The sequence below is a fragment of the Gopherus flavomarginatus genome, chromosome 1 (assembly GCF_025201925.1).
Source record: "Gopherus flavomarginatus isolate rGopFla2 chromosome 1, rGopFla2.mat.asm, whole genome shotgun sequence".
NCBI lineage: Eukaryota > Metazoa > Chordata > Testudines > Testudinidae > Gopherus > Gopherus flavomarginatus.
In genome coordinates this window covers 153564639-153579520 of record NC_066617.1, presented here as the reverse complement: position 1 = coordinate 153579520, position 14882 = coordinate 153564639, and the positions used below count along the sequence as shown (strand labels likewise).

Below are 14882 nucleotides of genomic sequence, written 5' to 3'. Positions count from 1 at the left end.
GGTGTATGGCTCTGTGCGTGTCTGGCTACCTCCTCTTTCCACCTGCCCCTGGCTACAGACGTCTTCCCTCCCAACACGCCACGCACGCGGCCCAGGCTCGGCTCCGCTGCCTTGGCTCGCCACTGGGCAAGACTTTCTATCCCCCGGCGCCTCCCAGGCCTCCGCATCCAACTTCCCCTCTCCCGTCCCAGCCAAACAGCAGCGAGAGCCGCGCCTCCGCCTCCTTCTTCCAGCGAGCCCCGCGGTGGGGTCCCCCCGCCCCGAGCCCTTCCCCAGCTGCGTCTTCTCTCTCTCCGCTGCACCCCGCCGGCCCTCGCAGCCCCCTCCCCCTGCTCTGTCATGGCCTCCCTCCTCCTCCTCCTCCTCGCGCTCTCTGCCCCGGGCACGTCCCTCTTCCCCCCCGGCTCGGGGCGGCTGGTCCCCTACGATCTGCTCTACGCCGATGGGGTCCGGGCCTATTTCGCGCGGGACTGGCCTCGGGCGGCCGAGCTGCTGCAGCGCGCCCTGCACAGCTATTCGCAGCTGCTGGCGGCGCGGCGCGGCTGCCAGGGCAGATGCAGGGAAGAGGCCGGCTTCGCGGGCCCGCCGGCTGCTCCCTGCTGGGAGAGCCGCTTCTTCGACCGGGTCCTGCAGCGCGCGGAGTGCCTGGGGGAGTGCCTGGGGCGCCGGCTGGGCTCGGAGTCCTCCCTTCACAGGGCCAGCAGGGAGATCCAGGAGGACTTCGAGCAGAGGGAGCCCTACAACTACCTCCAGGTGGCCTTATTCCAGGTGAGGGGAGGGAGCGAGGTCCTATCCCCGCTGCTGATGTGGCTACACGACATCCTATTGCCTCCCAGTTTCCTTCCCCCGCCTGCACCCCTCTGCTGGGGAGGGGCCCAGTGGGAGGGCTGCCGCTGTGGCAGGAAGGCTTGGGGAATGTCCCTGGGAGGAACCAGAGTCCCCATGCCTCCCAGGTACAGTCAGGGTCTTGCAGGGATTTCCCTACACACACACACTGAATTTCCCCAACACCCCCACCTCCCCCCCAGTTTTGGGAATTAGTTACATGCAGTGTTGCCAATTTAGGGATTGTTTGGAAATTTAAATGGAAATTGAAACTTTAATACACACTTTAAAAGCATACAAAGTGTATGATAAAATATGTGGATCTGAAAAAGTGTAATAGATGTGAAAAGTATGAACATAGACTCAGGGCCGGCTCTAACAATTTAGCTGCCCCAAGCACGGCGGCACGCCACGGGGAGCGCTCTGCTGCTTACCGGTCCCGTGGCTCTGATGGAGCTGCCGCAGGCCTGTCTGCGGGAGGTCCACCGGAGCTGCGGGACCAGCGGACCGTCCGCAGCCACGCCTGCGGCAGCTCCACCGGAGCCGCCTGCCGCCTTCCCAGCAACCGGCAGAGCGCCCCCTGCGGCACTTGGTGCGCTGTGGCCTAGAGCCGGACCTGCATAGACTGTCTTCCTTATACAGCTTTTGTTTTTATGACGATGTCAGTGCATTCATTTCGGTGATGTTGGCCAAATTATGATTTGTAAGCAAAGCCTAAATGAGCTCTCCCCGACAGCCAGTGATGAGCTGGGGGCTGGGTGGAAAGGCTTCAGGACCAGATTGTATTTACAGTCACACCTAATCTACCTAGGTATCCAGCAAACCGCTGTGTTGCCCAAGTGATAGATTTTGGCTGGGGTTGGGTTACAAATCACTTGAATGTGGGGGGGAATGAAATGTTATTATTCTTATTGTATGAGTAAAGGGCAGTAGAACTGTACTTAGCCTGTGCTGATTGAGGGCATCGGGGGTTGAGGGTGGAGGCAGGTGTTTGTTTGATGGTTTGCCTGAGTCACAAGTACTATTCAACCTGCCCCTCTCCACTCATAGACTTTAAGGTCAGAAGGGACCATTATGATCATCTAGTCTGACCTCCTGCATAATGCAGGCCATAGAATTTCACCCACCCACTCCTGTAACAAACCCCTAACCTATGTCTGAGTTATTGAAGTCCCCAAATTGTGGTTTGAAGAACTCAAGCTGCAGAGAATCCTCCAGCAAGTGACCCGTGCCCCATGCTGCAGAGGAAGGCGAAAAACCTCCAGGGCCTCTGCCAATCTGCCCTGGAGGAAAATTCCTTCCCGACCCCAAATATGGTGATCAGTTAAACCCTGAGCATGTGGGCAAGACTCACCAGCCAGCACCCAGGAAAGAATTCTCTGTAGTAACTCAGATCCCACCCCATCTAACATCCCATCACAGACCAATGGGCCTATTTACCGGCTAATAATCAAAGATCAATTAATTGCCAAAATTAGGCTATCCCATATACCATCCCCTCCATACACTTATCAAGCTTAGTCTTGAAGCCAGATATGTCTTTCGCCCCCACTACTCCCCTTGGAAGGCTGTTCCAGAACTTCACTCCTCTAATGGTTAGAAACCTTCATCTAATTTCAAGTCTAAACTTCCTAGTGTCCAGTTTATATCCATTTGTTCTTGTGTCCACATTGGTACTAAGCTTAAATAATTCCTCTTCCTCCCTAATATTTATTCCTCTGATATATTTATAAAGAGCAATCATATTCCCCCTCAACCTTATTTTGGTTAGGCTAAAGAAGCCAAGCTCTTTGAGTCTCCTTTCATAAGACAGGTTTTCCATTCCTCGGATCATCTTAGTAGCCCTTCTCTGTACCTGTTCCAGTTTGAATTCATCCTCTTAAACATGAGAGACCAGAACTGCACACAGTATTCCAGATCAGGTCTCACCAATGCCTTGTATAACGGTACTAACACTTCCTTATCTTTGCTGGAAATACCTCGCCTGATGCATCCTAAAACTGCATTAGCTTTTTTAACAGCCATATCACATTGGTGGCTCATAGTCATCCTGTGATCAACTAATACTCCAAGGTCCTTCTCCTCCTCTGTTACTTCCAACTGACATGTCCCCAATTTATAACCAAAATTCTTGTTATTAATCCCTAAATGCATGACCTTGCACTTTTCACTATTAAATTTCATCCTATTACTATTACTCCAGTTTACAAGGTAATCCAGATCTTCCTGTATGATATCCCGGTCCTTCTCTGTGTTAGCAATGCCTCCCAGCTTTGTGTCATCCACAAACTTTATTAGCACATTCCCACTTTTTGTACCAAGATCAGTAATAAAAAGATTAAATAAGATTGGTCCCAAAACTGATCCCTGAGGAACTCCACTAGTAACCTCCCTCCAGCCTGACAGTTCACCTTTCAGTATGACCCATTGTAGTCTCCCCTTTAACCAGTCAGTTCCTTATCCACCTTTCAATTTTCACATTGATCCCCATCTTTTCCAATTTAACTAATAATGCCTCATGTGGAACAGTTTAAAGACAGAGCTGATTAGGCTCCATAAATACTTTTGTTTTGTTAAGTGACCACTACAGCTGAAATCACTGATAATCAGGTCTAAGTGGAAGAGAGGGTCCAGTCTGCACTAGCAGCAAGGTTCCCCCACTGAGAGCTCAGCTTAAATCACTGTGAGCTGGGTGGAACCTCAAGAGACGTGTGAACAAACATGGGTGTGGCACCATACTTTCTATTTAAGCAAGAGATACCACACACTACAAACTGGAGGCCAATGTTAAGTGCATTGTCACTTGTTCATCCTGAAGCTGAACACTGGTTCCGAACAAGACCAACAAATGTTCATTATCTTTCTGCAAGAAACTCAGCTGACTGGTTAGAAGCATATGGTGCAACAGTGAAAGACTCAACAGTTGAAAAAGTGAAGACCTTGCTTACCACATTTAAAAATTTGCATACATGGCTGATGCAAATGGACAAGTATTAAGTCATTGTGTATGTTATCTTGATGTCAGGAGTAGGCCAGTAGTTACATTTCTAGATGTTCAAGTTATAGAAGACACATCTGCTGCATCTATGACAACCCACATCTTAGAAGAATTAAATGCTTGTCAATTGGACCCCAAACAGATGGCTGCTTGTGCATTTGATGGAGCTGCAAACTTCTCTGGAAGACATGGTGCAGTACAAACTTTGTTCAGAGAAAAGTGTAGCCCTAATCTCTCCTATACACACTGCAGAGGCCATCTACTCCAACTAGTGCTAGTACAAGCTGCAGACTCTTCAAAAGACATTTAAAAAGCTATAAATTTAATGTCTTCATTATATTATTTTTTCAGCAAGAGTCCAAAAAGACTGAATATCTTGGAAAATATAGAAGATACACTGGGACTGAAGTTCAAATTAGTCCAACCTGGGAAAACCCTCTGGCTTTCCCATAAATGATCCTTGGCTCTTGTCTTAAAATTACTCCAGCCATTGTTACTGACTTTGGAAAGTATCTACCAAGATGGAATGGACCTAAGTAGTGAGACTGGTGGATTACTTTTGCTACTACATTCAGAGAAGACTATTGCCACTCTCTGTCTTGTAAGTCTACTGTTGAAACCATTTGGATCATTAAACAATGCCATCCTGGCATCTGCTACAACAGTAGTAGATCTTTGTCTGGCAGTAGAAGCTACATTTGGATCAATCAGCGAGCTATTCATTGAAAAGGTACTGGAAGAAGCAAAGACTTCGATCCAGAAGTTGACTAATTAAGGCATTTATATTGGATCCTCAAGTGAAGAGGACAAGAAGTGTTTAAGACAACTGAAAAAGTACACAGACTTTATTCTTAAAAATCTACAACAGTGACTTCTAGAGTCTACTCAACCTCTGCGTAGCTTTTACAGATCCCTGTCCTGTTAAACACCAACAGTTGGGTGGAGTGACGCACTACCAGCAATGGGGCTGCCATGTGCTCAGTACAGGATAGAGAATTTGAACACAGAGTGGACTATCATACAACGAATGAATGAAGATTTGACTTCAACTTCTTTTTTATCATCACTAGTGGCTCAACCCAATCTTTATGCTGTGTTTTCTGGGATGAAAGAAGTAGGAATTCATCTATTGCTACTCACAGTCACAAGAGCTACAGCTGAGTGTTCTTTTTCATCATTGAATAGAATTTTGTGTTCTGAAAGAAGTCATCTTCTGCCTGATCGTTTGAATGAACTAATGAGCATATCAGTTGAAGGAGTGGAAGTACTGGACACACGAGAAGCCACCAAAGAGGAACGCATTGCATTCAAGAAGTTCATTAACAGAGTTGTGCAAAATTATAACAAGAAACCAGGAAGGATGTAGATGTCGTGCTTCATAGAAGGCTTGAGTAGCCAACTTTAATTTGTGTGGTGATTTCAAAACATGAGTTAAATCTAACAAAATGGTCATGAAACAGTTTTCAGTTTTTATTATGGTGCCATGCACCCACCTTCATCCTCACGGTCTCACCCCTGATCGGCCCTGACCCCGTCCCTGTAAATTCAAACACCCCCCTAATTTCAATTCCTGGGGAAAACACTGGAGTCTTGGCTCTGCTTCTCCAGCTTCCAGCCCTAGTGCCAATGTCAAGCTAGGGTTATGCATATGCGCCAATGTTAGTGACTCTTGCATTCCCGCACTTGCCCCCTGTGGTTTTTAGGCTTGTCATGGTATAATTCCCCACTCTGAACCTTAGCGTCCAAAAGATGGGGTACCAGCATGAATTCCTCTAAGCTCAATTACCAGTTTAGAACCTGTAGCGCTGCCACCAACCAGGAATTCCAGTGCCTGGTACACTCTGGTCACCCCAAAACCTTGCCCGGGGACCCCCAAGACTCAGACCCTCTGGATCTTAACACAAGGAAAGTAAACCCTTTCCCTCTCCCAGGCTTCCCCTCCCTGGGTTACCCTGGAAGATCACTGTGATTCAAACTCCCTGAATCTTAAAACAGAGAGGAAAATGCACCTTCCCCACTCCTTCTTTCTTCCCCTCCCAGATTCTCCCTGAGAGAGAAAGTAATCCTAACACAGAGAGAAATTAGCCTCTCTCTCCCCCTTCCCTCCTTTCTCCCCACCAATTCCCTGGTGAATCCAGACCCCGTCCCCTGGGGTCTCACACCAGAATAAAAAAATTCAGGTTCTTAAACAAGAAAAACTTTTAATTAAAGAAAGAAAAAATGATAAAAAATATCTTTGTAAATTTAAGATGGAATATGTACAGGGTTTTTCAGCTATAGACACTGGGAATACCCTCCCAGCCGAAGTATTCAAGTACAAATTAAAATCCTTCCAGCCAAATACACATTTAAACTCCTCCCAGCCAAATACACATTTGAACTCTTCCCAGCCAAATACACATTTGCAAATAAAGAAAACAAGCATTAGCCTAACTCGCTTTATCTACCTAGTACTTACTATTTTGAATCTATAAGAACCTGCATCAGGGAGATTGGAGAGAAACCTGGTTGCACGTCTGGTCCCTCTGAGCCCCCAGAGTGAACTACAACTAAAATCTAACAGCACACACACAAACTTCCCTCCTTCAAGATTTGAAAGTATCCTGTCCCCTGATTGGTTCTCTGATCAGGTGACAGCCAGGCTCGCTGAACTTAACCCTTTACAGGCAAAAGAGATATGAAGTACTTCTTTTCTATTAACTCTTACTTATCTGTTTATGACAAGGCTACCCAGCAAAGAGACACCAATCTGATAATGGGAACAGCCTGTGTCTGGCCCACCACTACTCACCCAGCAAGCAGGATAGTGTATTGTTTGTGTGTAGATCCTCCAGAATTAGGCAATGAGCTGGGGAAGGGTGAAAGAAAATCAGGAATGGGTGGGAACACCAGAGTAGAGGTTTCATCCCATCACATCTAGCAAGGGACAGCATGACACTGTTTATAATTAGGTCCTACAATAATAACTACAATGCCGGACAGGGGACATGGATGGGGCACAAAATAGGGTGGGAGGCTCAGGCAGGCAGATGGGGAAATGAGGGAGGTGTGTGGATGAGTTCGCATCTCATCATATCCAAAGGGTTCAGCGTGGCACATTGATTTTAGGCCTATTCTACAAAAGCAGTTCCAATGCAAGGATAGCTAAAGACATGTGGGAAGGGGTTAGTGGGGTGGGTTTTTTAGACATGAGAAGGGTCTGCCCAGGATATGCCAATTGCTCTGTCTGGACTGTCTTGTCTTTGCAGCTGAAGAAGCTGGATGAAGCGGTGTCAGCAGCTCACACGTTTTTCGTGGCCAATCCCCAGCACCTACAGATGCGTGAGGACATGGAGAAATATCAACGCATGGCAGGGGTGAAGCTAGAGAGTTTCCGAGACCTGCAGGCCACACTATACTGGGTGAGAGCCCCATGGAGATCTGTACACCTGGGAAACACCTCAGCAAAGCCTGCCAACTTACTCCTAGTGGTCAGGGCCCAAGATAAAGCCTGGCTTCCCCACCCCTGCTCCATCTCCCCACAAGGGTCACAGCCTGAGACCTGGGGGTTTCTATAGCCAATACAAACAGCGCTACCCTCTGAGTGTTCCAAAGTCCTGGGTAACCCATTACCAACTGAGCAAGAAGGGTGGAGCCCAGACATTAACCAGGGGACATGGCACTATTCCTTGCAGGAAGCATATGAGACTGGGGTGCAGCACTACAATGTGGACGAGTATCTGCAGGCTGCTGTGAAACTGGAAGAGTCGCTCGAAGAGGTACTATTGGCACTGGAGGATTGTCGAGCTCTGTGCGAGGGGCCCCAGGAGGATGACACAGAGGAGGAGATGCAACCTGGCCTTTATGAAGCCATTGCAGGTAATGTAGAGGCACTGAGGGGTGCTGTGATGCTGGACATGTCCTTCTTCCTACTCTGGACGCATGCCATCTCCCAGCATCCTGGCCTGGCAGAAGGGGGAGCTTTTATACTGCTGGAGGTGCTGCCCTTCATTCCCTCTCTTTCCCTTTCAGCCCATTATATTCAGGTCCTGAAGTGCAGGCAGCACTGTGTCCTTGAAGTTGCCACCAAGCCCGGACGGGTTTCAGCCACAGACGATTTCATACCATCCCATTTGGATTTATTGCAGTTTGCTTATGATCAAGGTACGCAGAGACGCAGGCCAGCAGGTGGTGCTGTGACACTAGCGAGTAGGGAGAGAGAACCCTGCAGGTGCCCAGTTCTGCTGTACCCAGCTGGGGCAGTGTGATACCAGGTGGATGGAGCAAGCCTAACTCAGCTCTTGATTCTTCTCCTCCAAGCCCACCCCCATTGCTCCTTTTCTCCATCGCCATGGACAGCCTCACCAGTCTCCCAGTCATTGAGGCCCGTAAGCCAGGGTCCGTCTTTGAATTATCGCTCTCACTGGACCCACATGTTCAGGTCATTTTTAATCTGTCTCCCTTTCTCTAAAATCTGGGCTTTCCTCTCTGTCCCCATGGCCAAAACTCTCGCCCCATCCCCCTCATTTCACATCTTGACTATGGTGACCTGTTCTCCAGCCCTTCCTCCTTTCAAGTCTGTTAAGATCATTGCTGTTAAAATCACCTTCTCGAGGATCTGACCACATCAGCCTCCCTTGGGCATCCCTCTGCCAGCTCCCCGTGCACCTCTCCATCAGACACAAACTCCTTGGCTTTCCCAGTAAGGCCCTTTGTGAGTTAACTCTGCCCTGCCTGGCTGATCTAATGAGACTGATCCCCACGGTCACTTTGCCAATATTCCCACCACCACCACCAGTCAGTTTCTCCCTTCAGCCCTGCATGCTCCCTCCCACACTGCCCCCTATGCATGGGGAAAACACCTGGGTAGAATCCAAACAGCCACTGCCTCATCCTCCTCCAGTTCCCTCACCCCTGCCATGACGCCTCCTGAACCCAGCCTGCTGATCACGGCCAGGGAGGTGACAAGCTGTGGCAGTCTCTTTTCCCATCCTTCCCTTCTTCTGTCCTCCCTCTTCCCTCACAACCTTCTAACCCCACTGAGAAAGCTCCTTGGAGCTAGCAAACTGAGCCAGTTCTTCCCCAGGCTCACTGCTTGCTGTTGTAGCCCCATTGCCCACCCTTCGTCAGTTTCTGCCTTTAGATCATAAGCCTGTCAGGGCAGGGAGTGTCTTTTTGTGCATCTGCAGTGGCTGGCACAATGGGGCCCTGATCCTGACTGGGCCCTCTGGATTCTGTCATTGTATTAAATATTTACTAATAACAATAGCTTCATAATCCCAGATCTTCAGAGGTATGTAGGTGCCTAATGGCCATTGATCTCAATAGGAGTTGAATGCCTAAATACGTTTGAGGATCTGAGCCATAAGCTGCAGAGCCTTACTATGCCCATCTCCTTCTTTGCCTCTGCCCCAGTTGGGAACCACGCACTGGCTGCTGAATGTGCTGCTTCTTACTTGCTCTTCTATCCTTCGGATGAACTGATGCTGGAGAAGATGAAACAGTATCAGGCGGATCTGGAAGAGGGAGCATCAGTCACAAGCAGAGAGGTACCAGTAACACTCCTCCAAGTCTGCCTTCTCTGAATTTCCTCTCACCCCCTATGGCTGGGCCATCATTGCGGTCCTATTGGGGAGAGATGCCTCTATGTGTGGGTGTGCAGAGCCCAGGGCTGAATGAAGATGAAGAGTGTCTCCCCCACATACAGATCATCAGGCCGGGGTCTCCCCAGGGCAAAATCCCCAGGGTAGAGTTGGATCCCCTTTGTGGGACAGTTGTTTGACAGTTGTGTGCATCTCCAGAATATTCAGCGCTATGTGCAGAGGTCTCTGATGGAGAAGAAGTTGATTTACTATGCAGTGGAGCATCTGGGAGGAACTTTTGATGACCCTGTAAGTAGCTGCAACTTCTTTCAGAGGGCTGAGTTTTCCCTGCCCTAGTCTCATGAGGGCAGTTTATTGCTCGTTAATCTGTGGTACTCATTACAGCAGGATATTATCCTGGCACTGTAAGGGTTAGACACTGATGTGAGTGAGAATGACCTCCGAGGTGAAAAGAAGACCCTCAAAGCCCTCCTTTCTCCTGCTTCTGGGACCCAAGATAAGCCCCAGCTGTGGGTGAAGGAGGAGGAAGGAATTCCCATGTGGGGCATTATTGGGACTTTATGCATCCCTTTGAGCAGCATCAGAACCAGGGACACAGACTAGACAGGCCCAGTGGTCTAATCTGTCCTGGGCAGAAATGGGGCACTGAACTAGGCAGGTCCATTTGTCTGATCCAGCATGGGAGTGGTTTGCTGGGTGACTGAGCCCCTGGGTTTGTTTCTTTAGGACCCTTGGACCCCTGATGAGCTGATTCCTGAAAGTCTGAAGCAGAAACATAGGTAAGAGCCAAAGCAGCCTACTGGGACTGAGTTGGAGGCCTGCTGAGTATGGAAGTGATGATGCCTGGAAGGGAAAGGGGTGAACTAGCAGAGATGGGGGTGTATTACTTGTGTTCTACAGGAGGTCTGACTAAATGATCACAATGATCCCTTCTGGCCTTGGAATCTCTGACTCTGTGACTTATTGCTGAGTGTCTGACTGAGGAGGGAGCCAGGGACTATATCTCTGGATACTGACAGCCCCTGTCTGTGTCTCTCCTTTGCTCCCGAGGGAGAATCAGGAGAAGCAGAGGCTGGAGAATCTGGATGTGGGAGAGCAGAAGCAGAGGGGTGAGTAAAAGAGCCTGAAATGGGAGACAGAGACCACTGAAAGGCAGGGCTAAATACTGCCCCAGCCTCTACTGTTCCAGACTCAATGATTTTAATGTCAGTGGGGATGCAGTCTAACTGCCTCCCATCACTACCCATCAGTGCACAGGCTGCCAATCTCCAAGTATACACTCCTTCTGGGAAGTGGGGGGTAGGAGCCTGGGGGGCATTGCAGCTGGAACAACTTAGCACAGTGCGAATGTAGCTGTACAGCAAACCTGCCATGATTCAGCACAGCTAGTGTGGACCTGTTGAATCGTTTGGGCTTAAGCCACGTCAGTCCAACAGGCTCAGTTACAGATGGATCAGTTCTGCAGGGGGGAGACAAGAGGAGATAGAGGCCTTGCTAAGCTTGGAAATACATTATTACATTACTACAGCTGTAAGCTGCCCAGCACAGACTCCTGTATTCCCAGCTCCTACAGGGCTCAGTCTGGGCCAGGCCTGGCTACCGAGGATGCTCTGTGATAACATACAGGAGATCTTTCCCAGGCTTGGGCATGTTTATAATTCCTCCTGTCCGGAGATCAGATATGGGGCGTGAAGGGGGCTGATAACTCTAAAACAAGGCCCCTTCCCCCCTGACTCTGGAGATTACTAACAGCAATCATTAACATAGTGTTTCTAGGAGTAGGAAGTGGGGACAAGATCTGAGGGTGGTTTAAGTGTTTTCTAGATTTTGTTCCTTGTGGTGTAGTCTAGGGGCCTTACTGGATTTTCAGCTGCTTCTGCAGATCCAGGCAGAACCCACAAGAAGGCTGAGCCCATTCTCCCTCCCCCTTGCCCAGGTCCATTCACTTTTGAGGGCATCACCGTCGCCATGGATTCTCTTCAGCTGAATGGATCCCAGCGGGTCGTCTTTGACAGAGTCCTGACTGATTCTGAATGTAAGGACATTCTCCGGCTGGCAAAGGTGAGGACAGGAGCCTACAAGGGGCGGCAGGTTTGTATAATTTTTGGTGGTGCCCAGAACAAGACCAAGTCCCGCCCCCCCACACCTGCCTTGTAAGCCAATATATTTTTTTTTAAATAATGTAAAAATGTGAGAGTTCTGGGGTGGGGATGGTGATGAGGGTTTTGGAGTGTGGGAGGAGGCTCAGGGCTAGGCCAGAGGGTTGGGGTAAGGGAGTGAGGGCTGTGGGATGGAACCAGGGATGAGGGGTTCACGGTGCAGGAGGGGGCACAGAGCTAGGACAGAGGGTTGGAGTGTGGGGGCATGAGGGCTCTGGTTGGGGATGCGGGCTCTGGGGTGAGGAAGGGCTGGGGATGAGGCGTTTGGGGTGCAGGCAGGCCAGAGAGGAGGACTCCCCCCAGCCCTCTCCCCGCCGGCAGCAGCAGGCTCCAGGGGAGGGGCCCCCCTCTTCCTCCCGGCAGCACACTCACCTCACACCACTGTCACTGCATGTGCTCCTAGGGCCCCTCTCAGGTCCAGGAAGCCCCCTCGCCTCTCCTGGGGTGAGTGTTGGTGGGGGCTGTCATCACATGCACCTCCTCCCCTGCTGCTGCCCCTCACTGTAGCCTCACTGGGGGTGGGGCTGCCTTTTGCCCAGCATGGGGCAGGAGCGGTGATTGCGGGCAGGAGGGCCCCCTGTGCTGGCGGAGGGTCCCACCAGAAAAGGGAAGGGTCCCAGGCAGAAGGACAGAGTTAGGATCAGCCTGCCTTGGCACTAGTGGCTGGGGGCCACTAGGGCCCTGCGGTGGCAGTTCATGCTGGGAGCTGCAGGGAGCAGCCACTGGCTTGAGGCAGGGACACTCCGGGGGGGGGTGTGTGGGGCCAGCAAGTGTGGGCTGGGGGACACTTGGGAGAGGTGCACAGAGGCAGCTGATGGGGCCGGATCTGGGCCCCAAACATTGGTGGAGGTGGGCCCCCAGGCCCTGAATATTGTTGGAACCTGGGCACCATGGGCCCATATAACTCACCGGCCCTGGAGCCTACAGGGGCATTTTGATATGGGGGGAACCTTCACTAGCCCAGTGTTGCCATCCTCAGCAGAGATGCTACAACATCAGGGTGGAGGGGAGAAGGAGGGACACCAGATTTGAAACTACCTTCCAATCTATTTCAGGCAGCTGGCGGCACGGGAGATGGTTACCGGGGCAGACAGTCCCCTCACACCCCCCATGAGAGATTTGAAGGGTTAACAGTGTTAAAGGCTTTGCAGGTAAATGGCTTAGTGCCTCTGCATGTGTTAGGGTCCCATCCCATGGGCATGGCTTGTCTCAAGGAGTTCCTTGGGCTCCAGCTGCTTGCTCGCTTGCCTGTTGGTGGGTGGGAGTTCACAGGAGTGTTCTCCTCATTCTGGCACATGTCCATGTGCTGTCTCACAGGCCTGCTCTCTTACATGTGGGGGTGAGGGGTTCCCAGGGCACATTTCTCTCACATGTACGCTCCCCTCCCACAGGTCTGTTTGGGGCCTCTCTCTCAATCTCCTTACCCTCCCGCAGCACAGTCAAGCTGTTTCTGTGGAGGCACTGTTTCGCACAGGCACAGGTTGTGTGTTTCTATCCTGCTTGTGCAGGTGGCTGTCTCAGGGGCTTTGTTTCCTCTGTTTCCCAGAGTGCTGCTTACCCTCTGGCAAACAGGAGGGTGTTTTTCATGGTCTTGTTTCTCCATTGTATACACCTGCATGGAGGTGATATTTCTCATGGCTTTTTTCTCTCCTGCAAGTGCACAGTCACAGGAGTTTCACACTCATATCTTTGCTTATGCATGTGTATGAACACAGGATTTCTCACAGGCATGCTGCTCCCTTGCACACACATGTTGTTTCTCACAGATGTGTTCTTTATGCTTGAGGTTTCTCACAAGCTTGTTTTTACCTTCCAGCTGGCACAGGATGGGACTGTGAACTGGAGAGATGCCACACTGCTCCTGCATGCCAGCGAGAAATCCCGGAAAATAGTAGAGTCCTATTTCACCCCTGGGAAAAGGCTCCATTTCTCATTCACACACCTCGTGTGCCGCACGGCTGTAGAGGGTAAAGAAAGCCCCATCCCAGCCATATTCCCCCTAGAGAATCCCCTCCCCTCACATTCAGGGTCCCCCTGTCCCTGCTCACCCCAAATCCCAGCTGTGTCCCTTCCCCTCACTCTCAGTCTCTGTGCTCCTGCTCACCCCTAATCCCATCTGTGTCCCTTCCTCTCACACTCAGGGTGCACTTTGCCTACTGTATCCTCCTAAAGTGCGAATGTTCCCCTGCAATGTCCTGTTTTAGGGGACCAGGATGGTCGCATGGATCTCAGTCACCCAGTTCATGCCGATAACTGTCTCTTGGATCCTGAGGGGAAAGAATGCTGGAGAGAACCACCTGCCTACATGTACAGGGACTACAGGTAAGACTAGAGGGGAACCCAGAGCTGAGAATGTGAGAATATCTCCCCAGCTCCAGAGAGCATTGTCACTGCAGGGAAAGAGGGACCCCAGAGTTACACAGGAACAGAGGGATTGCCAGACGAGCAGACCTGACATGGTCCCGTCTGGCCTTGGAATCTATGAATCTGTGTAGTCCAGTGTCCTGTCTGTATGCCACCCTATTAGACTGGGCAGCAACCCGCCCCTCCCCCCCGCAGTATTGCAGTCCTTTATATACAAGTTTTTTCCTTAAACCTGGGCCAGTCTCCTGTACTGGAGTCTTGCCTTCTTCTCAATGTTTTGGTTGCTTGCAGCATAGGTGGGGGCAGGAGGCGGGCCCAGTATGTGTCCACTCTGTCTGTTTTGTACCCTCAGTCCATGTGCTTGGGGAGCATAAGTCCAGGCATGTTTGGGGGTATTGCTGAGTCTCTCCAAGCGGTTGAGCAATTCCCCTGGTGTGGCCTCAGGCAGGTGAGTCATTGCATTGTAGCTCCCTCGCTGGACAATGGCTGTTGATGGGTTGTTTGACAGCCCGCTTGGGTGTTCGTTACTTTCCTTTATGTTGTCTCTGAGGAGCTAATATCTGGCTGATTACCCCAACTTACAGCATGTTTTAGTGACCACCTACAACACAATTCTCATAACTTCATATGCATTAATGGTACACATATATGGATAGAGAAATGACTTTCAGCAGATCATGACCTTTCCCCTGATACCTTACATGGCATGCTTTATATGTAAGATTGCGATTATATGAAAATGAGAAATATGAGGGTTGCAGGATGCTCCCCCAAGGTATAGAATGTCACAGAAGGCTTCTGTAGCACCCCTTCTCAGGGGCTCCCAAGGCAGGTCCTTCCCCTGCCTGGTCAGCCCCTTTCTAAGCTGTCTGGCTTCCTTTTAAGCTCCCTCCTCCATCTGGAGCACGCTCTGCAGGTGTGCCGGCGTGGGGTCATTTGGGCTCTCGAAACTGA

At 50.4% G+C, this 14882-nt stretch overlaps 1 protein-coding gene across 2 annotated transcripts in view; it reads left to right on the top strand.

Moving 5' to 3' along the window:
- Window positions 1-29: 29 nt before the first annotated feature.
- Window positions 30-14882, top strand: part of P3H3 (prolyl 3-hydroxylase 3) — a 34026-nt gene continuing 19173 nt past the window's right edge. The window contains exons 1-12 of one of the 2 annotated variants that reach the window (XR_007776241.1): window positions 30-768; window positions 7072-7224; window positions 7498-7681; window positions 7835-7966; window positions 9218-9351; window positions 9604-9693; window positions 10132-10184; window positions 10456-10514; window positions 11342-11466; window positions 12620-12715; window positions 13381-13531; window positions 13769-13886. Coding sequence is in view for 1 of the 2 variants with exons in the window: in XM_050967190.1 (XP_050823147.1) it covers window positions 340-768; window positions 7072-7224; window positions 7498-7681; window positions 7835-7966; window positions 9218-9351; window positions 9604-9693; window positions 10132-10184; window positions 10456-10514; window positions 11342-11466; window positions 12620-12715; window positions 13381-13531; window positions 13769-13886 (1724 nt within the window). In the remaining variant the exon portion in view is untranslated. The remainder of the gene's footprint in view (window positions 769-7071; window positions 7225-7497; window positions 7682-7834; window positions 7967-9217; window positions 9352-9603; window positions 9694-10131; window positions 10185-10455; window positions 10515-11341; window positions 11467-12619; window positions 12716-13380; window positions 13532-13768; window positions 13887-14882) is intronic. The other variant, XM_050967190.1, reaches the window with a different exon arrangement.